This window comes from Argentina anserina, chromosome 1, assembly GCF_933775445.1.
Source record: "Argentina anserina chromosome 1, drPotAnse1.1, whole genome shotgun sequence".
NCBI classification, from domain to species: domain Eukaryota; kingdom Viridiplantae; phylum Streptophyta; class Magnoliopsida; order Rosales; family Rosaceae; genus Argentina; species Argentina anserina.
In genome coordinates this window covers 20,086,523-20,110,245 of record NC_065872.1, presented here as the reverse complement: position 1 = coordinate 20,110,245, position 23,723 = coordinate 20,086,523, and the positions used below count along the sequence as shown (strand labels likewise).

Here is a 23,723-nt window from a genome sequence, read left to right as displayed (position 1 = left end):
CATTCAAATAAGCAATGAGAATAGATTAAACGACCATTTCTCGTTTATTTTTTTTTTTGAAAACCCATTTTCTCGTTTATAATTTGTCCAGATAAGTATAGACGTGCCCATAGAGTATCGGTGCTCAATTAAGTTCGCGAATGTTGTATGTCAAATTCTTGGGAAGTTAAAAAAAAAAAGAAAAGGAAAGAGAAGGGCTATTGTAGAGCAGATAAGACTGACAATCATGATAATAGAAGCTTCTGGGCGTTCTAGGATCACTCGGATGAAGTTATTAAAGAAATCCACACCTTCTTCTTGTTTTGCTTCATTTGGTGACTTCGAAAACAGAGCAAACTTGCCATGGCTGACGGTCTATTTCTGCACCCGTTCAGGCGATTCCTCTGGAGTCCTCCTATTTTCCGAGAGCATTGGTCGGGTTCTACTGCACTCATGGACTGGCTTGAATCCCCAACTGCCCATGTATTCAAGTTCAACGTTCCAGGTACCTCCTTGTTCCATTTCATTTCAAAATTGGCTTCTATTTTCTCTCATCTGCCATATAATGATCTCTTTTACATAAGCTTCAAGTCTAAAGAGTGGGTTTTTAGAACTAAGCCAACTTAGTACTTAGAGTTCATGTCTTCCTCTTTACTGGGTTTTAAGGACTGAAACATTTTTGTACTTGTATGTACTACAAGTGTTTCTTTCTAATGGTTGTAAGGCTAGGATTGAACCGATTTTGTTACTCTAAGTCTAGGATGTATATCTGAGTTTTGTTTGCTGGGTTTCCTATGAAATATATATAGGTTTTAGGAAGGAAGACATAAAGGTGCAGATAGAAGAAGGAAACATTTTACAGATAAAAGGGGAAGGTGGGAAAGAGGAGGCGAATGCAAAAGATACTGTTTGGCACGTGGCGGAGAGAGGGACTGCCGGAAAAACATTAGCAGAGTTTTTTCGGGAAATTGAGCTGCCGGAAAATGTGAAGGTGGATCAGATTAAAGCTCAGGTGGAGAATGGTGTGCTCACTATTCTTGTCCCAAAAGATGCGACCCCTAAACCATCTAGAGTGCGAAATATCAATATTACTAGCAAGCTCTGATAAGCATATGTATGTCATCCTAGAATTCGTACCTAGATTGCTGCTGAGAATATACATATATATGAATTGTGCTGCTACTAATGTAATAATCAAATAAACATGAATATCAAATAAACATGTATAAGTTCCATCGTCAAAGGGAAAAAGCAGATGATTGACGCTGATGAACAGGATTAGGATCATTCAATCTTTGTTTAAGTAGTCGACTTCCCAAATACCAGCCGTAATTTTTACAACTATCAATAGTGATAAGAGTTTTTGCTCAAGTATGCACATTTTAACCACCAGGGAATGAAATTCTACCATACTTTCATCCAAATATCTTAATCGTACCATAATCATTTCTGATACTAAACTTGCATAAACTGCTTGTTATTATTCAGGCATTCGTCTAGTGATATCAAGAAAATGTACTTTGGTGTCCAAAACGATCATTACTTGCTGTCACAAAATGTAGCTCTGAAGAAGGGATCGATCTGAGGTTTTGCATTTTATAAAAGTTAAGGTTTGGATATAAAAATATATTGGTTTCAATTTGTTCTGGTGGAGTTGTGAGCGATAGTAGATGTATTGAATTCATGCTGTAATTTTTATGTAGAATGGTGGCCATGGTGAAGTCTTTGAGGTCCTGTGACTTGGTTTTCAACTTTCTGCTGTGACCACTATAAATCAATTCAATAAATCATGAACCTCCAATTACATGTTCTTAATCAGAAAAGGATTGATGAATCAACATGGGAAATTAAGAATAGCAACTACAAAAAGAATCAACAAGTAGAGTGAAAACACAAGATGTACCAAGTAATCAAGTTGATGTAGAAATATGTTTCAAACTTTCAATTCTGTTGAAAGTAACCAATTCATAATTGTCACAGTAAGAGATCAATTGTAATCTACAATTTTTCAAAAGAATTCTCACTTGAGATTACAACGCTCTGAAGTGTTTTACAAAGCCATGAAGGTCATGATGGCACGAAAGTCTCTCTCTTTAGTGGGTTTTAAGGACTAAACCAACTTTGTACTTAACTACTTATAGTTCAAGTCTCTCTTTACTGGGTTTTAAGGACAGAAACATTTTTGTACATGTATGTAGTAGTACAAGTGTTTCTTTCTAATGGTTGTAAGGCTAGGACTGAATCGATTTTGTTACGATGTGTCGATGTATATCTGAGTTTTGTTTGCTGGGTTCTCTATGACATGTATATAGGTTTTAGGAAGGAAGACATAAAGGTGCAGATAGAAGAAGGAAACATTTTACAGATAAAAGGGAAAGGTGGGAACGAGGAGGCGAATGCAAAAGACACTGTTTGGCACGTGGCGGAGAGAGGGACTGCCGGGAAATCATTAGCAGAGTTTTCTCGGGAAATTGAGCTGCTGGAAAATGTGAAGGTGGAACAGATTAAAGATCATCCCATTTTCAACCATGATACAAGCACAGCCCAAGAAAATATGATGGCATTACAAGTGAAGCAGCACATAGGCCACAACATTGTATACCATAACAAAAGCCATGAAAACTTCTGCAGCTCATGATATGGCATGTACAGTAGCGTGCCTTATTCTGTATGTTCATTTGATCACTACACCAATATTTACCTCTGCTTCTGCTTCTACCGAAACCAATGCCCCTTAAAAATGGAAATCCATCTTCCAAAATCAAACACAACTGCACATTCTGACCTCATGGACTTGCCTTCCCATTGCAACCAATTCTTCCAGAGATCAAAAAGCTAGTGTAATGTCACATCCCGCCAAACTTAAGCCAAATTTTACCTTGAGCATTCTAGATGGATCCGGAAGGTGGCAGAACTCTTTGGAAGATCCTAGAAGGCATTAGAAGTCTCAAGAAGCCTTGGGATATTTCCGGACATCTCTAGAACCTTGGAGAGGCTAGGTGAACTAGACCACTCAAGAATTATCTAGAACACTCAAGGTTCATCTTAGACTAGTGTAGACTTATGGAGAGTTCTCTAGAATTCTCTACAATGTACATAGTCCTAGAAATATCTAGAACTTGTAAAGTAGGATGAGGAGGCCTATAAATAGCAAGGCACCCCTCTCATTTGCTCAATCAAACAATCAAGCAAGAAGCAAGTTATCAAGCATACTTGTAAGTTCTTTCTTGTTCAATATAAGTTCTCTTTCAAGATATTCTTCTTTGCCTTTCAATTGTTCTAGCAGGGCGTTTGCGAGAGTAAGACTGACTTAGCATAAGGGAGTTGCTAAGGCCGCACGAGTTGCATAGCGAAAGAAGTAAGCTCGTGACAGTTGGTATCAGAGCCGAAGTTTGATCAAGAGGCTAGCTCGACACAATGGCAAAGAATGGCAATCCTGTTGGTAGTGTTTCCGACGACACGCAAGAGAAGGGTCATGAAGAACTTGTCAACCCGACGGTTCCAAAGAAGGAACGGGTGAAGGACATGTTAGCTGCAATCGACTCACGACTATCTCAAGTAGAAGAGAGCGTGAGTGGCATGGGAGCCCAGGTGGAAGACTTGGAGGCGGAGGACGCCGCAATCCACACTGCGATCAAGGGCATGATGCTCAAGCTAGAGGAGTCCTTGCGGGGTGAGATAGACAATGTTCGCGAGGAGTTCATGGGGGAACTCGCCCGGATGCGTGAAGTGCAAGAAAGAGAGCACAATAGCATGCTTGCACGCATGGAGGAGATGCATGCAGATTCTGCACGCATGGAGGCAATGGAGGCAGATCTTGCCCTATGCAAGCGCGCACTAGCCGCGGGGGCTAGCACCAACAGCGGCGTGGAGGCCAAGCGGATTGAGGTGCCAAAGCCAAAGAGCTTCGGAGGCATGCGCAACGCTCGAGAAGTAGACAACTTCTTATGGGGGCTAGATCAATACTTTGGGGCCGTAGGCATCATGGAGGAGGATGCCAAGATAAAGACCGCGACTCTTTATCTCACCGACACTGCCATGTTGTGGTGGAGGAGAAGGCGAGGAGATGTCGAAAGAGGTATGTGCACCATCTCTACCTTTGATGACTTTGTTAAAGAACTCAAGAAGCAATTTTATCCCGAGAATGCCGAGGATGAGGCAAGAGCTCGCTTGCGAAGGTTCAAGCACACCAGGCCTATTAGTGAGTACATTAGAGAATTCACTAACTTGGTGCTTGAGATTTCCGACCTATTCGACAAGGATGCTCTCTTCAATTTCATGGATGGTCTCCAATCATGGGCCAAGACGGAGCTAAGGCAACGAGGAGTGCAAGACCTTACTACCGCCATAGCCGTGGCCGAAGGCTTAGTTGATTTCTCAAGTCCAAGAGAGTCCACCAACACAAAATCCAAAGGTGTGGCCGAAGAAGAGCAGCTATGCCAAAGGTGGGGGAGACAAAATCCAACACAAGGAGGAGCCTCGCCGTGAGAGCTACTCGGCAAGGTTCAAGGATAAAGGCAAGTCAAGGGACATGCGGAGCTTGGACAAGCCAAACGACAATAAGTGCTTCCTATGCGATGGGCCGCATTGGGCTAGGCATTGCCCACAAAGGAGAGCACTAAGCGCGCTCTTAGGAAGTCATCAAGGCGAGAGTGAAGCCGAGGGTGGCAATGGAGGTGTACACTTGGGGTCTTTGCAGGTGCTTAATGCAATCCGCTCTATACCCAAGGTCCAAGCCAAAGGTTTACTCTTCACGGACATCACCATAGGTGGGAAGCCAACGGCAATACTCGACACGAGGGCAACCCACAACTTCATTTCCATTGAGGAGGCACGCAGGCTAGGACTAAAGGCAAGCAATGGAGGGGGCTCCATCAAGGCGGTTAACTCACCTGCCCGCCCCATACAAGGAGTAGCTCGAGGAGTCAAGACAAGCGTGGGAGCTTGGTGTGGGAGCCTAGACTTCTCGATAGTACCGATGGATGACTACAAGGTATTCTTGGGGTTGGAGTTCCGTGATCAAGTCAAGGCATTCCCGGTGCCATTCGCCAATAGCTTATGCATTATGGATGGCGAGAGGTCATGTGTGGTGCCAACAACCCGAGGATCAAAGCAAGACATCAAGGTCTTGTCGTCATTGCAATTCAAGAAAGGCATCAAGAGGGAAGAGGAAAGCTACTTGGCGCCAAGGCCACAAGATGACATGCCCAAGGAGGTAGCTGCAGTTCTTGAGGAATTCAAGGATGTATCACCGCGGAGCTGCCCAAGAGATTACCCCCAAGGAGAGAGATCGACCATGAAATCGAGTTGGAACCAGGGACCAAGCCACCCGCCATGGGTGTATACCGCATGGCGCCGCCGGAGTTAGCGGAGCTAAGGAGGCAATTGAAGGAGCTTTTGGACGCGGGATTCATTAGACCTTCGAAAGCCCCGTTCGGTGCCCCGGTGTTGTTCCAAAAGAAGAAGGACGGATCTCTACGCATGTGCATCGACTATAGGGCACTCAACAAGATCATGGTAAAGAACAAGTACCCTATTCCTCTCATTTCCGATCTCTTTGATCAATTGGGCCATGCACGATATTTTTCCAAGTTAGACCTTCGTTCGGGGTACTACCAAGTGCGCATTGCGGAAGGAGATGAGCCGAAGACCGCATGCATCACAAGGTATGGATCTTATGAAATTTTGGTCATGCCTTTCGGTCTAACTAATGCACCGGCGACATTTTGCACCTTGATGAACAAATTATTCCACCCCTACCTTGATCGGTTTGTGGTCGTCTACTTGGACGACATAGTGGTGTATAGCAAGACCATGCAGAAGCATGTGGAGCATTTGCGGGAAGTGCTTAAGGTTTTGCGGGGAAAACCAGCTATACATCAAGATGGAGAAATGCTCATTCGCGAAGCCGGAGGTGTCGTTCTTGGGGCACAAGATCAAGGATGGCAAGCTTATGATGGAGGATTGCAAGGTGCATTCCATCCAAGAATGGGAGCCACCCACTAAGGTACATGAACTAAGATCTTTTCTTGGGCTAATTAACTATATCGCCGTTTTATCAAGGGATACTCGGCGAGGGCTGCACCTTTAACCGACCTTCTCAAGAAGAACAAGGCATGGGACTGGACAATGGAGTGTCAAGGAGCCTTTGAAGACTTGAAGAAACCAATATGCGAGGAGCCCGTACTTAGCCTACCGGATCACTCCAAGCCATACGAGGTGCACACCGATGCTTCCGACTTTGCCATCGGCGAAGTACTCATGCAAGAAGGGCATCCAATTGCCTATGAGAGTCGGAAGCTTAATGACATGGAGCGGCGCTACACCGTGCAAGAGAAGGAGATGACTGCCGTCATCCATTGCCTTCGAGTGTGGCGACATTACTTGCTTGGGACCAAGTTTGTGATCATGACTGACAACGTAGCAACAAGCTACTTCCAAACTCAAAAGAAGCTAAGTCCAAAGCAAGCAAGGTGTCAAGACTTCTTGGCGGAGTTCGACTACACCATGGAGTACAAGCCCGGGAAGGCAAATGTGGTAGCGGATGCACTAAGCCGCAAGGCGGATTTTGCAAGCATTTCGCAAGTCACTAGTCCATTGATAAGCAAGATCAAGGAGGGACTAAGGGTAGACCCTCAAGCACAAAGCCTCATCACCTTAGTGGAGGAAGGAAAAACCCGGAGGTTTTGGCTAGACGACGACCTTCTCTATACAAGAGGCCGCCGCATCTACGTACCGAAGTGGGAAAACTTGCGAAGGGAGCTTATTAAGGAATGCGACGATTCCAAATGGGTCGGCCACCCAGGTATGAAACGCACACTTGCTTTATTAAAGTCCATGTATTATTGGCCAAGGATGTGAGACGGGGTCGAAGAGTATGTACGGACATGTTTAGTTTTCCAACAAGACAAAGTAGTCCAGCAGCAGCCGGGGGGCTTGCTTGACCCCTTACCCATACCCGAGAGACCATGGGAGAGTGTCTCTATGGACTTCATCACTTGCCTGCCAAAGTCCGAGCAGTTTGGGAGCATCATTGTGGTGGTGGACAAATTTAGCAAGTATGCAACCTTCATGGCCGCATCAGCCGACTGCACAGCGGAGGAGACATCAAGGCTATTCCTACGCAATGTAGTCAAACTTTGGGGAGTTCCAAAGAACATTGTCAGCGACAGAGACCCGCGCTTCACGGGGAGGTTTTGGACGGAGCTGTTCAAGATGTTGGGGTCAGACTTGAACTTTTCAACAAGCTTTCATCCACAAAGCGACGGTCAAACGGAGCGCATCAATGCTCTCTTGGAGCTATACTTACGGCACTACATGAGTGCCAATCAAAAGGATTGGGCCAAGCTTCTAGATGTGGCGCAGTTTTCCTACAACCTGCAGCAAAGTGAGGCCACCAACAAGAGTCCTTTTGAGATCGTTTTGGGACAGCAGCCTACTACCCCTCTATCCCTTGCCACTCACTATGAAGGGAAGAGTCCAGCCGCATTCAAGTTCGCCAAGTCATGGCATGAGCAAGCGGAGTTAGCCCGAGCGGTGTTGCACAAGGCTGCCAAAAGGATGAAGAAGTGGGCGGACAAAAAGAGGAGGCATGTCGAGTTCAAGGAAGGAGACCTTGTACTTGTGAAACTCTTGCCGCAGCAGTTTAAGGCCTTTAAGAAGGTGCACAAAGGCTTGATCCGCAGGTATGAAGGGTCATTTGAAGTTATCAAGCGCATCGGTAAAGTTTCATACAAGCTCAACCTCCCGCCCAAGTTAAAGATACATCCGGTCTTCCACGTGAGTATGTTGAAGCCATACAATGAGGACGAGGAAGACCCATCAAGGGGCATATCGCATCGGGCACCAACAACGGTAATCACCAACTTCGACAAGGAGGTACTCGCAGATCGGGTCATTCGACGTCGAGGCGTACCAAGTTATAAAGAGTACCTCATCAAGTGGAGAGGCCTGCCCGATACGGAAGTAAGCTGGGAGTCCGAGGATACGCTTTGGCAGTTCAAGGACATGATCCAGCGATACAATGAAGCGCGATGAGGGCATCGCGGGATTTGGTGGGGGAGAATGTCACATCCCGCCAAACTTAAGCCAAATTTTACCTTGAACATTCTAGATGGATCCGGAAGGTGGCAGAACTCTTTGGAAGATCCTAGAAGGCGTTAGAAGTCTCAAGAAGCCTTGGGATATTTCCGGACATCTCTAGAACCTTGGAGAAGCTAGGTGAACTAGACCACTCAAGAATTATCTAGAACACTCAAGGTTCATCTTAGACTAGTGTAGACTTATGGAGAGTTCTCTAGAATTCTCTACAATGTACATAGTCCTAGAAATATCTAGAACTTGTAAAGTAGGATGAGGAGGCCTATAAATAGCAAGGCACCCCTCTCATTTGCTCAATCAAGCAATCAAGCAAGAAGCAAGCTATCAAGCATACTTGTAAGTTCTTTCTTGTTCAATATAAGTTCTCTTTCAAGATATTCTTCTTTGCCTTTCAATTGTTCTAGCAGGGCATTTGCGAGAGTAAGGCTGACTTAGCATAAGGGAGTTGCTAAGGCCGCACGAATTGCATAGCGAAAGAAGTAAGCTCGTGACAATAAGCTCGTGTTTTTGGACCCGTATTTCAGGCAATGCCGGGTTATGCCGCTAGAAGTATCAGCAAAATAAACCTTAGAAATCACGGTATACAAGGTACACTACATTAGTTTTCCTTCTCATCCTTCCCAAATCTAGAATATATTGACCTCAGCATAAATAAGCTACTCGGTTCCATCCCACCACAAATCAGTTCTCTCTCCAAACTCATGTATCTTGATCTCTCCAATAATCAGTTGTCCGGAAATATCCCACAAGAAATTGGTTTCCTGATAAACCTTCACACCCTACAGCTCAATAGAAATTAGTTGAATGGCCTAATTCCTCAAGAAATAGGTCAGCTTAAGTCTCTTCTTGTTCTAAGTCTCCTAGAAAAATCGCCTCACTGGTCCTCTTCCCTTGTCAATTGGTAATTTGAGCAAGTTAGAGGTTCTATACATTCGGGACAACCGACTCTCCGGTTCCATTCCTAATGTGATAGGGAATCTCAAGAATCTAGTTGTGCTAAGAATTGTTAGAAACAATTTCACTGGTCATTTGCCTCTGAATCTCTGCCTTGGAGGGCGTCTTACTAATTTTACTGCAAATAGCAATCGTTTGATAGGTCAAATTAGGCCTCATCATTTAGCCCGCGGAGGCCCGCAAGCCAGATGGGCTTTTACCCGGCCCGGCCCGCGAGAAAGCCCGCCAAAGCCTGCTTCCGTGGTTAGAGGACGGGCTTAAATTAGAGGTGTGAAACCCAGCCCAACCCACCAAAAGCTTGCCAAATAATAAAATATTATACATACATATTTTATTAGGTTTAGAATAAAACTATCGCATTATGAAGCAACTATATGAAGGAAACTTCTCGGGATTGATCGACACCAATCGATATGATCGGTATATATATTTAGTGACCCTGTAAAAATTTCATCTTCGGACCTCGTTTGACCGTCGGAATTTCCAGTAAACCAAAAACAACACTAATATGTTATAAGGGAAGACCCATTACCAAAATGCGAACACCGAAAGTCGTTTGCATATCTGAAATCACCTAATTTTTGTCACCGATCGTGTGTGGTCGCACCAAGGAAACCCATTTGGCAAACCCCCTGTCAATGAGGATTTTAATATGTCAAAACACATTTTTTTTCTTAACCATAGGTATGGACGGTCAAACAATATCCAAAATGGACTAAATTTTTATGGGTTCCCTAAATATATATACTAATCACATCTGCCGGTGTCGATCGACCATATTTTGAACTTGAGTTATTGATCGCCGAAACGTCCACTAATGTATCATAACCTTTATATTATATTTATAATAAAACTATCGCATTATGAAGCGACTATATGAAAGAAACTTCTCAGGATCGATCGACACCAGCCGATATGATTGCTATATATATTTAGTCACCCTGTAAAAATTTCATCCAATTCGGATTTTGTTTGACCGTCAGAATTTTCGATAAATCGAAAACACCACTTATATGCCCTAAGCGAGGACCTATTACAAATATGTGAATGCCGAAAGCCGTTTGCATATCTGAAATCACCTAATTTTTGTTACCTATTGTGCGCGGTCGAACTGATGAAATCTATTTGGCAAAGCCCCGGTCAATGAGGTTTCAATATGTCAAAACATATTTTTTTGTTGACCGTTGGTACGAACGGTCAAACCATGTCCAAAACGGACGAAATTTTTAAGGGTTCCCTAAATATATATATCGATCACATCTACTAGTGTCGATCGACCATATTTCGAACTGGAGTTGTCGATCACCGAAGTGTCCACTAATGTATTATAACCTTTATATTAGGTTTATAATAAAACTATCACATTATGAAGGAAACTTCTCGGAATCGATCAACACCATCCGATGTAATCAGTATATATTTAGTGATCATTTAAAAATTTTCATCCAATTCAGACCTCGTTTGACCGTCAGAATTTTCGGTAAATCGAAAACACATCTAATATGCTCTAAGAGATGATCTATTACAAATATGCGAACGCCGAAAGCCGTTTGCATATCTAAAATCACATAATTTTTGTTACCTATCGTGCGCGGTCGCACTGAAGAAATCTATTTGGCAAAGTCCCGGTCAATAGAGTCTCAAAATGTCAAAACACATCTTTTTTAGTTGACCGTTGGTACGAACGGTCAAATCATGTCCAAAATGGACGAAATTTTTATTGATTCCCTAAATATATATACCGATCACATACTGGTGCCGATCGACTATATTTTGAATTGGAGTTGTCAATCGCCGAAGTGTCCACTAATTTATTATAACCTTTATATTAGGTTTATAATAAAACCCTCAAATTATGAAACGACGATATGAAAGAAATATCTCAGAATCGATCAACACCATCTGATGTGATCAGTATATATATTCAATGATCAGTTTAAATTTCATCCAATTCGGACCTCGTTTGACCGTAGAAATTTCCAGTAAACCAAAAACAACACTAATATGCCCTAAGAGGGGACCCATTACCAAGATGCGAATGTGGAAAGATGTTTACATATTTAAAATCACCTATTTTTTTTCACTAATTGTGTGTGGTCATAACGAGAAACCCATTTAGCAAAGCCCCAGTAAATGGGGTTTTATTATGTGAAAACGTTTTTTTTTGTTGACCGAAAGTTACTACGGTCAAATGAGGTCCGAATTGGATGAAATTTTTACAGGGTCCCTAAATATATATATATCACATCTATTGGTGTCGATTGACAATATTTCGAAACTAGAATTTATTTGTGTATTTTTTTAGAATGTTTTCTAATAATTCTTTTATTGTCTCAAACTCTTAAATTAGAGTATTATATTTTTTCTAATACAAGCCCGTAAGGCCCGGCCCGTTGACAAGCCCTAGGTCAAATACCCAAAAGCATGAAAAACTGCACAACCTTATTCAAAGTTCGCCTTGATGGAAACAACTCACTGGAAACATATCTGAAGATTTTGGTGCTATCGAAACTTGGATTACATAAATCTAAGTGACAACAGGTTCTACAGAGAAATTTCACCTATATGGGGTAGGTCATTGAAGCTAACAAACTTTGAGATTCCAGGCAACAATATTACTGAAACCATTCCACCTGAGATTGGAAACTTGACTCAATTGCAGTTGCTTAATGGTTCTTCAAATTATTTGGTGGGAAACATTCCTGTGGAACGTGGAAGGCTCACTTCATGAGGAAAGCTTATACTGAATAACAATAAACTCTCTGGCTGTAATATCCTCTTTTTTTCCTCCCTCTCCCCGCACGCGCGCCTCCAGATGCGAAAATTTTCTTCTGACCCGACCCAGATCCGGCCGACCCGACTTGACTTTTCCGGCGACTCCAGCGGTTTTAGGTGACCGGGCCAGCCCAGAAGTCGTGGAGTAGCACACCGGTTTCCACGCATCGAGGCCCAGAAGTCGACCCGGACCCCCGACAGTGATCCGGTTGTGTTCTCCAATTTTCCAGCGAGATCCGGCAAGTTTAGGCCTCATGAACAGTAATTGTGAAAGTGTTCATGAACAGTAATTGTGAACAATGTCCAAGAAAACAGTAAACCCAGACAGTGTTTAGTAAACAGTAAAACATGAACAGTGTGTTTGTGAACAATGTTTTATGAACATCATTTAGCTGTACTGAAATCGTAATCTGATATTTTGCGTATCGTTTTCTAATCATTTTATCATGCTATTAGGTGACCAACAAAACGAGTGAGAGAATCGCTTTTGGTGTCGTGGATCTTGCACGCGGGAAATAAGGTGAGTAAACCTCATAATGATTATCATGATCGAAGTAGTATTATAATTATTGAATTTAGTTTGAGTTGTCACCATAGTCGTTGCATCACTAGTTTATAAAATTTATTTTAAAAATATGTTTTGGTTTAAATTACATGAACTTGATCGTCTATGGTTCATGTGTAAGTGAAACGCTATTTTAATAAATGATTTGAAAAAGGTTTTAGTGATTATGTACTATGACGAATGTGAGTAAATCTTACTATGACGAGTCTACCCTTGGCGGTGACTCATATTTACGTTTTCTTAAAAAGATCGAACTATGACATGTATAGAATATAGTGGGTTATGTATGTGTATAAAATGGTAAATACGATACATATATATATGCGTTGCTGTAGTATATACTATTACGTTCTTATTTCTAAATGAATTATACTGTGGCAATTATATTTATTTTATTTGAGAAAGAGTCACTTTGTTGTTGTACATGGTTTTAACATTGAGTCTTGTTAAAATGTTTTCTGTCTTCAAACGTGTTTTTTCTGTCTTCAGACGTGTTTTCTGTCTTCGGACGTGTTTTTCTGTATTCGGAAGTGTTTTTCTATCTTCGGACGTGTTGGCTGTATCAGAACCAATCCTTTGCCGGGTGACAGTTACGATTCAGTTAGAGTTATAGTCTGTCTGCCGGTGTACTGCATGAGGGGTAACAGAGGGGTTTCCTGGGTCTCATGAGTACCCATATTTTCTTTAGTGACATTGGGTATATATGGGCTGCCCAGTGTCTATCGGTGTACTGCATGAGGGGTAACAAATGAGTACATGGGTATGAGTACCATGTTTTACATGAGTTTAGGTAACCAGATGGGTTTCCCAGTGCCTGTCGGTGTACTGCACGAGAGGTAACATATGGGTTGCCTGAGTCTCATGAGTACCCATGTTTTTAAATGATTTTGGGTAACAGATGGGTTGCCCAGTGTCACATGAGTACGTTTGTCTTTAAATGTTATTTGACACATTTCCTTTGTATGTGATGTATGTTTACTGTTGGTTTACTCATACGGGCGGAAAAGCTTACCGGGTTTGTGTTTACAATCCTGGTGCACCAATTCGATGGTGTAGGGGATAGTTTTGTAGGTGGGGATTAGAAGATTCGGAGGGTTTACTCTGAAGATTTCTTTCTTCTGTTTGTGGTGTGGATTGAGTGAATTTTACATTTCCATTGGTTATAATACTAAGATATAAACTGGTTATGTATTATTCAAGTCAACTATGTCATGCTGTGGACTCAGTTTCGATACACTGTTATGATAAGATGATTTCAATATATTTGTGATTGTTTTAGAGTTTTCATGGCTTCGAATTCGAAATTTTATCATTCGAGTTTCGGGGTTGTGACAGTTCGTAGCATAGCGTAGGTTGCGTATTTGGTGATCTTTCAATATCATCCAGGAGCGATGGCCCGACTGCAGCAGATCCCCATCACATTCTCTTCGGTATTGATTTGTGACTGGGTACGCAAGAGTGTTAGGAACCACACCTTAAGGTTTAGTCCTCTAAATAAGTATTGTGATAATACTTCGATGATTCATCTTCCCTCTAAATATCTTTGTTAATAGTGGGACACAGGAGTGGAATGTACCTTATCTATTTTTGACTACCTTGCTAGAGTACTGTTTGACACGAGAGCACCACACTCTTTTATTGTTAGTTCGGTAGTGAAGGTGGTAGAGTTGATTCCTACATCTCTTGGAAGCTCTTTATGTGTCACTTTATCACTTGGAGTGTCTCTCGAGCTTGAGACAATCTGGAAGGCTTGTCCTATTGTGATTGGGGGTAGAAAATTCTCTACTTCCTTGATAGTGATTCCGGACCACACCTATGATGTGATCTTAGGAATTGATTGGTTGAGGCCACATCATGCTTTGATCGATTGCTTGGACATGGTAGTGTTTTTCCATAGTCCCGGGGAGCCAGTTTTTCGTTATCGTTGCCTCAAGTCGGATAATGGCATGAGATCAGGGGTCTTAGCACATGTGGAGTCTGTGGATCAGGAAGTAACTATCGCAGACATTGTTGTGGTATCCGAGTATAGTGAGGTGTTTCAGGAGATACCAGGTTTATCTCCTCGGAGAGTTGTTTATTTCTACTTTGATGTTGTACCTGGTACAACACCTGTGTCAAAGGTGCCTTATAGGATGGGGCAGAACGAGCTGAAAGAGTTGAAAGTGAAGATAGATGGGCTATTGGACCAAGGGTTCATTAGACCTAGTGTCTCACCTTGGGGTGTGCTGGTGTTGTTCTTGAAAAAGAATGATGGTTCCATGCGGTTGTGTGTGGACTATACGAAATTAAATAAGGTGACCATCAAGAATATGTATCCTTTGCTAGGATTGATGACTTGTTCGATCAGATTTGAGGGGCTACGGTATTCTATAAGATTGATATGAGATCCTGATTACCATCAACTCAAGGTGAAGAAGTTATAAGAATGCTAACTGGTTTGAGTAGATAGATTTCCATCAGGGTAGAGACCTATCAAGAAGTATTGATAGAGAGCGTTGATCTAACATTGAGGGATATTTAGTGTTCCAATGCTGAGCACTGGATTTTAGTTATGCAACTAATCCAAGTTGAGGCCCAATGAGGTTGAAGTATTATTTTCAAGGTAAGGGATGTGAAGACCATACGTTGGAGGTGGTTTAACAAAAATTTTTGTGACAAGCATTTCTAACATTATTGGTAAGGGATTGGTAGGGTGTGTGATACATCCTTAATGTGGTGATACAATTATTGAGTTGAGATTCACATTATGTCGTCGTTGTGTTTCAACTTGTTTTGGTTGGGCCATAGACAATTGATGTTACTCATTGTTCTTGGCCGACCAAGAAATCTAAGGTGTTGGGGAAATTTCATTTATGGCGTTATGATTTAATTATTTGCTAGACGAGCATTCAATTGAGAACACTAATTTGTCGTGAAATTAATCATTTGTCTGGTGTTGAGAATTGGATCGTAGCTATGCCACTGATCCAAATGAGATGCAGTGGTGGTGAAGAAATTCTATTGAAGGTAAGGAATGAGATGCCCTTAGTTTAGTGGTGTTTTAACGAATTTTTCGTGACAAGCACCTTCTAACTGTGGTAAAAGAACGGTTGAGGACCGAATTCTTCTTCCAAGTACAAATGGTGTTTAGTGTTGGACACTTGAAGGCTCATTTCTCTCTATGCATCAGGTTGTTTATTGTTGGATAAGGAGATGTTAACTCAAGAGTCAACAATGTCTAAATTTTACGATAAGATAGTGATCCTTTACTTGCTGCTTGCAGAGCAGTTATTTTGGCCAAATGCTTTGGCAATTGAGCAGGAGCATTTGGTTTCTCACAATATTAGGTGGCCATTATGGGTTATTGATGAAAGTAAAGAAACAATTGTTTAGAGTGGTGGTGCAGCGATAATTTGGGTTAGTCTGGAAGAGATGGTGGACCCAATATCAGGTTTATGTTGAAGTGGTTACTGAACTTATTCGTACTACAACTGTGGGGAAACAAATACTTTAGATGATGCCACTAGGGCGTTTGTGTGGGGAATTTGTCATGCCTTTGAGGCTTGCATGAAGCAGGAGGTAGGGTATGTCTCAGTTGTGGTCGTGTTGGGATTTGTGCTGTAAAGTCCACCTAATTGTGGAGATAAATATATTTTTGTTTGTCCTGAAAATTGTGGCATACTGCTCATAGAAGCATGTAGATGTTAATTGATTTCCGACTGTAAGAATTGGTGAGGGTAGTAGGATACGTGATGCGTCTCTCTTGTGGTGGCGGTAGAGGTTCTCTACTGCCTTGTGTGTGTGTGTTAGTCGATTCTCTGATGAACGGTTCGAGAGTAATTCTTAGTCCAAAGTGGTGTGCTGTTATGGTCGTGGACTCGTGGAGTTATGATTTTTTTATCGTGTTGCCTTACGAATAAGGTGTTTGTGTGGGCATCATGCACGACAACTTTTGTGACTTTATAATGAGAGGTTCATGAAAGGAGATTGTTGATTGGAAAGAAGGGTAGGTTCGTGGTTCTAGCGATGCATTGTGGTGAAATCATGAATGTACTATTGTGGATAAAGTACGATATCTTTGAATACCACTATCTGTGATGTAAGTAGTAGGCATGTGTTAATCATTGATTTGACTCATGTTAGATGTCGAGAGTTTGCGACCATGCTTAGTAGTAGGGGCTAGCTCATGACGTGAGTATTGCCTGTTACTTGCAAGGGAGTGGTGAATTATACAAGAGGGTATGTTGACGTCTCTATGCCGAGAACATCATTATATTTCGGGAGGATCATTTATCGATCCATTACAAGCATGCTAACTTGGGTGGCTCACATGTGGCTATTAATGTTAGGACATGTGACAGTTGGTCTATTTAGAAGAAGTTGGATGTATGAGTAATTGAATACTATGGTCCGAGAGATTTGGAAATTTTGTGACTTTATAATGAGAGAATCATGAAAGGAGATTGTTTTGTTGATTGGAAAGAAGGGTAGGTTCGTGGTTCTAGCGATGCATTGTGGTGAAATCATGAATGTACTATTGTGGATAAAGTACGATTTCTTTGAAAACCACTGTCTGTGATGTAAGTAGTAGGCATGTGTTAATCATTAATTTGACTCATGTTAGATGTCGAGAGTTTGCGACCATGCTTAGTAGTAGGGGCTAGCTCATGACGTGAGTATTGCCTGTTAATTGCAAGGGAGTGGTGAATTAGACAAGAGGGTATGTTGATGTCTCTATGCCGAGAACATCATTATATTTCGGGAGGATCATTTATCGATCCATTACAAGCATGCTAACTTGGGTGGCTCACATGTGGCTATTAATCTTAGGACATGTGACAATTGGTCTGTTTAGAAGAAGGTGGATGTATGAGTAATTGAATACTAAAATGGTTCGAGAGATTTGGAAATTTCGGTTTCTAAGACTTGATAGCGACACAGTGTAAACATAGATTATGTAGTGTTGATGTGAGAGACCACTTAACCTCGAAACCTCATTCTTCAATAGCATAGTGAGATCTGTCAGAGAAGAGAAGTCACCTATAAGATTCGTTGAACTTTTTCGAAAGTTGGTGACATTCAAGACAATGATGTCTAGCTTGTCTCCTAAATGCCCTACTGTGTAATATGTTCTTTTGAACTTATCTTGCCCTTAAGAGAAGACTATTAGAGTGACGCCTTGTGACCATTTAGTTGAAGGGCTCACCTATAGTGGGGTGGTGGGAGTGGGCAGGAAGAGAAGTTGACATCGAGGGTACACTGAACTCTATGGGAGCAAGGTTGGAAATTTAGTATACAAAATCATCTAGTAGGTTCAGATACTTATTGTATGCTATGTGCCTATGCTAAGGTTGTACATCTTTGCATTCAATGTGTATTATATAAGTAAATGCAGTTATAACCTGGTGGAATTTAGTTGAATAGTGAAGTTCATTTCTAGATTCGCCTTATTTCTAAAAGGTCTTGTTTTGCGGAACATCTTTTTTTGCATTTGATCATGGATTTTTGAGTTGTGGTTCTCCTTGAGAGGTGTTATTATGCTCATTGTTAAATTTCATTTCAGGCATGATGAAGTTATATAACACCATGATAGAAGAGAAGTGAGCTGTGATTGCCTTGTTGAGGTATCATAAAGAGGAAAATTGTTGGGAAGGTGAATCAAAGTTTTAGGAAGAAGTTAAGATTTAGTGGCTAAGTAGTGCGCTTAAATTTCGGGACGAAATTTCTTTAAGGGGGGTGGAATGTAATATCCTCATTTTTTTCCTCCCTCTCCCCGCACGCGCGCCTTCAGAGGCGAAATTTTTCTTCTGACCCGACTCGACTTTTCAGGTTGACTCCGGCGGTTTCAGGCGACCGGCCAGCCCAGATCGCTTCGTCTACTCCTTGCGCGCCTCCCAGTACTGGTGCATTGTGGAGTAGCATGGTAGTTTCCACACATCGAAGCCCGGAAATCGACCCGGAAACCCGACGGTGACCCGCTTGTGTTCTTCAATTTTCTGGCGAGCTCCGGCGAGTTTAGGCTTCACCACCGGTCTCAAACTCCTTGCCTCAACGTCGTCAACATCCCCTACAAAGGTTTTGAGCTAAATCGAAGGGTAAGAACTCGAACCAAGAAATTTCAATTCTAGAGTTCTTGATTTGGGATTTTTCGGAAATTCCAAAATTGGAGGTTTTAAACTTTGATTTAGAATTTGTTTAGGAACAGTAATTGTGAACAGTGTTCTGTAAAACAGTAACCCCGAACAGTGTTTAATAAACAGTAAAACATGAACATCATTTATTAAAATAGCATATAGCTGTACTGAAATCGTCACCTGATATTTTACGTATCGTTTTTTAAGCATTTTATCATGCAAGGTGACTGACAAAACGAGTGAGAGAATCGCTTTTGGTGTCGTGGAACTTGCATGCGGGAAATAGGGTGAGTAAACCTCACAATGATCATCATGATTGAAGTAGTATTATAATTATTGAATTTAATTTGAGTTGTCACCATAGTCGTTGCATCACTAGTTTATAAAAATTATTTTAAAAATATGTTTTGCTTTAAATTACGTGAACTTGATCGTCTACGGTTCATGGGTAAGTGAAATTCTATTTTAATAAATGATTTTAAAAAAGTTTTAGTAATTATGGACTATGGTGAATGTGAGTAAATCTCACTATGATGAGTCTACCCTTGGCGGTGACTCATATTTACGTTTTCTTAAAAAGATCGAATTATGACATGTATAAAATATAGTGGGTTGTGTATGGGTATAAAATGGTAAATACGATACATATATATGAGTTGCTATATTATATACTGTTACGTTCTTATTTCCAAATGAATTATACTGTGGCAATTATATTTATTTTATTTGAGCAAGAGTCGTTTTTGTTGTTGTACAATAACATGAGTGGATTGTTATTGTACATGATTTTAATATTGAGTCTTGTTAAAACGTTTTCTGTCTTCAGACGTGTTTTTCTGCCTTCAGACGTGTTGGCTGTATCAAAACCAAGCCTTGGCCGGGTGATAGTTACGATTCAGTTAGAGCTCTAGTCTGTCTGCTGGTGTACTGCATGAGGGGTAACAAATGAGTTGCTTGGGTCTCATAAGTACCCATATAATCTTTAGTGACATTGTGTACAGATGAGCTGGCCAGTGTCTGTCGGTGTACTGCATGAGGGGTAACAGATGAGTACCTGGGTCTCATGAGTACCCATGTTTTACATGATTTTAGGTAACCAGATGGGTTTCATGAGAGGTAACATATGGGTTGCCTGAGTCTCATGAGTACCCATGTTTTTAAATGATTTTGGATAACAGATGGGTTGCCTAGTGTCACATGAGTACGTTTGTCTTTAAATGTTATTTGACATATTTCATTTGTATGAGATGTATGTTTACTGTTGGTTTACTCATACGGGCTGAAAAGCTTACCAGGTTTGTGTTTACAATCCCGTTGCAATAATTCGATGGAGTAGGGGATAGTTTTGCAGGTAGGAATTAGCAGATTCGGAGGGTTTACTATGAAGAATTCTTTATTCTGTTTGTGGTGTGGATTGAGTGAATTTTACATTTCCATTAGTTATAATACTGAAGTATAAGCTGGTTATGTATTATTCAAGTCGACTGAGTCATGTTGTGGACTCAGTTTCGATACACTGTTATAATAAGATGATTTCAATATATTTGAGATTGTTTTAGAGTTTTCATGGCTTCGAATTCGTATTTTTATCATTCGAATTTCGGGATTGTGACATTGGCGGTATACCTCAAGAGCTCGGATCACTAACTCCACTCGAGTATCTTGATCTGTCCACAAACAAATTGAGCCAGTCAATTCCAAGTACCCTAGGTACCTTTCTGAAGCTGCATCATATCAATGTCAACAACAAGAAGTTAAGCCAAGGAATTCAAGATGAATTCAGGAACTTAACTCAGCAGTCCCTGCTAGAAAGAGTCACAATGGCCTTGATCGAGAGATACCAACAGATCTTAGTAATTTGGAAAGTTTGGTGACACTAAATCTTTCCCACAATAATCTCTCTGGAGCACATAGAAATATCATACAATCAATTCTTGGTCTGATCCCAAACAATAAGGCATTTCATGAGGCTCCGATAGAAGCATTGCAGGGAAACAAGGAGTTGTGTGGAAATTTTACTGGTTTTTTACCCTGCATTGGTAATCCAGAAGATAAGAAGCAGAGTTCCAAAGATATTGTGAGAGTTGTGTGCTTACTCATCCTACCTGTCCTAGGTGTGGGTAAAGTTATATTTGCATGGTTCGTGTTACTACTGAAAAACACATGCCAACTAACCAGGCAAACAGACATCCACCTCCAGGAAATTGAGTTGCTTTCAATATCATTTTTTGATGGCAGATTATTGTATAATAAAATCGTAAAAGCAACTGAGAATTTTGATGCTGCTTATTGTATTGGAAAGGGAGGATGTGGAAGCGTTTACAAGGAAAAGCTTCCATCAGAAGAGGTGGTAGCTGTAATGAAACTCCACAGTCCATGTGATGTTAAGGGAAAATTGCAAAACAGGTTCTTAAGTCAGGTAAGGGCATTGACGGAGATTCGTCATCGAAGCATTGTGAAGCACCTTGGTTTCTGTTCACATACCAGGAACTCTCTATTGGTTTACGAGTACCTTGAAACGGATAGCTTGCTTTCACTTTTGTGCAATGAAAAGAAGCTAAGAACTTGGGTTGGAGTAAAAGGGTGAATATCATTAAAGTCGTTGCCTGTGGCCCAATTGTTCATCGAGACATATCCAGCAAGAACATTTTGCTAGATGCCAACTATGAGGCTCGCATCTTAGACTTTGACACAGCTAAGCTTCTAGAGCATGGGTCATCTAACTGGACTACTGTTAGCCCCTTAGTGCCGAGTATGCCTAGGCACGGCATGAGCCTTGGGCCATGCCTGGGTAAGGCACGCACATGTGAAGTCTAAGCATGTGCATGATTAAGCAAGGCAAGTCAGTGGCTGGATATTAGCCTCGCTAGCACACTGGCAGGCGGAGACATTAGCCTCGCTAGTTAACAAGATCAGTAGCAGGGACGTTAGCCTCGCTAGCAGATCAGTGGCAGGGATATTAGCCTCACCAGAAGACAGTGCAGGCATATTAGCCTCGTTAGCAGAGACCAGTGCGGGAGTATTAGCCTCACCAGCATAAGTGCAGGCAGATTAGCCTCACTAGCATACGTGCAGGCAGATTAGCCTCACTAGCAGGACCAGCGCGGGGATATTAGCCTCGCTAGGACTGACAACCAAGACCAGCATTGAGAGTAGGCAATGCATGGCAAGGCGCGGACAGCAGGGTGGCGGCGCGCAGGGGAAACAGTGGCAGACAAGCATAGGCAGCAAGCAAGCAGGCATGCGCGCGCGCATCGTGCATGCAAGTCGATAGCAGAGGCTGCGACAGTTGGCATGCAGGGGCATGTATGACACATGCACGGCAGTTACCAAGCACTATCCAGTTAGTGGGCGGTTACTACCCACTGAGCAAGTGGAAGGGCAGTTATCAAGCATACACGGCAGTTACCAAGCATTATCAACTAATGGGCGGTTACTAGCAAGTGGGGAGCAGTTACCAAGCATGACAAGGCAGTTACTGAGTAGTGGGAAGTTATCCATGCTTGGTGGGCAGTTATTCCTGTGAGGTGGTTACCAATGCTTGAAGATAGGACCAGCAGTTACTTGCAAGGTAGTGGGATGGCATGGAAGTTACAAGGCTTGCTTGGCAAGCATGCAGGCTGCCACATAACCCTAGGGCGGTTGGGGGTGTCAACCGCCATGCACAATTGCAGTGCAACAATACCTAAGCCAATGGGGTTGTCATTGGAGAGGTTAGAGTATTGGTGTTTTTGTAAAACAGCAAGACAGACGAGAGTAGTGCATCATAGGCATAGGGAGAACTAGGCAGATCGAGCATGTTCGATTGCTAAGGCTAAAAGTCTCTTGTACTCTTGTATTCCTTTAATAAAGTTAAAGGTTGGGGAAGGGTCCCCGTAAACACAAGTGTCTTGTGAGTGTGTGTGTTGAATGTTTGAGTGTGCATGTTGAATGTTCCATTGTAGCTCATAAGAAATAGATCCGCTGTGCAACTCTACATGAGTGTGTGAATGTAAAGAGGCTGGTTAGGTAGGGGAGGCTATCTAACGCCATCATAGGGCAAAAAGTTTAATACTAGACTACAACCCTGTGACAATTTGGTATCAGAGCGCAAGTTTAATTACTTGAGCTCGGTACTTCAATCATGCCTACAAACAATGGAACATTGTCGGAACGCGTAGCGCGACTCGAAGATTTTGTTGGTGACCCACGGACAGAGGGAGCAGTTTCCTTGTCAGTGCAGTGTGCACGAATGGAGCAGACCATGCTCGAGACGGATGCGGAGTTCAAGCGGTTCGTGACGGAGGTAAATGGCAAACTGTCTTCTATCATGGAAGAAGTTACCCACTTGACCGTAGAAGTGAAGGACACTGAAGAGTTAGAGAACGAGATCAATGTTCTCAAGAAGGCCCTCAACAATGAAAGTTCTTCTACATCGAAAGTTAAAGTGCCGGAACCGAAGCCTTTCAATGGTGTGCGCAATGCCAAAGAATTGGAGAATTTCCTTTGGGACATGGAGCAGTACTTCACTGCTGCTCATATCCCCATCCAGGAGCAGGTATCCATTACAAGCATGTATCTTGCCGGAGATGCTAAGTTATGGTGGCGGACTCGTGTACAAGATGTTGCAAATGTGGGCAGACCAAAGATCGACGAGTGGGAGACGCTAAAAAGGGAATTGAAGGGTCAGTTCCTACCTTGCAACGCCGCTTGGGTTGCAAGGGACTCACTCAAGAAGCTGAAACACACAAACACCATACGAGGATATGTCAAGGAGTTCAGTTCCTTGATGTTGGACATTTCAAATATGTCAGAAGAGGATAAGCTATTCAACTTCATGTCCGGATTACAACCCTGGGCGCAGGCTGAACTGCGGAGGCAAGGTGTAAAGGATTTACAAGGAGCCATGGCAGCAGCGGATGGCTTAGTTGACTTCAAGTACGGACCTGTTTCTTCTACAAACTCAAAGAAGATTTCCGAAAGCAAGAAGGGCAAAGAAACCACTTCCAGACCGGGAAAGAAGTTTGATAGTAAGAAGAAAGGTGCCGGGAGTAGCAAAAAGAATTCGAACCAGTCCTATGATAGAGATAGGAGATCTACTGCTGGTTGCTTCCTATGCGGAGGTCCACATCGTGCAAAGGATTGCCCAAAGCGAGAGAAACTCAATGCCTTGATTGCGGAAAGCAGTGAAGATGGTAATGGGGATACTACCACACTCTTATCACCATTACAACTTCTCAATGCCATGACAACCGAGA

General features: G+C 42.2%; 1 protein-coding gene across 1 annotated transcript; it reads left to right on the top strand.

The window, feature by feature from the left end:
- The first annotated feature begins 224 nt into the window (after positions 1-224).
- LOC126786827 (15.7 kDa heat shock protein, peroxisomal) lies at positions 225-1,216 on the top strand. Its single transcript, XM_050512782.1, has 2 exons — positions 225-484; positions 789-1,216. The coding sequence occupies exons 1-2, from the start codon at positions 343-345 to the stop codon at positions 1,082-1,084; spliced, it is 438 nt and encodes a 145-aa protein (XP_050368739.1). The 5' UTR covers positions 225-342; the 3' UTR covers positions 1,085-1,216.
- Positions 1,217-23,723: the final 22,507 nt, after the last annotated feature.

Excerpts from the sequence above, each read along its gene's own strand:
- LOC126786827 (XM_050512782.1), top strand. The coding sequence starts at position 343 with ATGGCTGACGGTCTATTTCTGCACCCGTTCAGGCGATTCCTCTGGAGT. Across the intron at positions 485-788 it reads ATTCAAGTTCAACGTTCCAG|GTTTTAGGAAGGAAGACATA; the intron begins GTACCTCCTTGT and ends AAATATATATAG.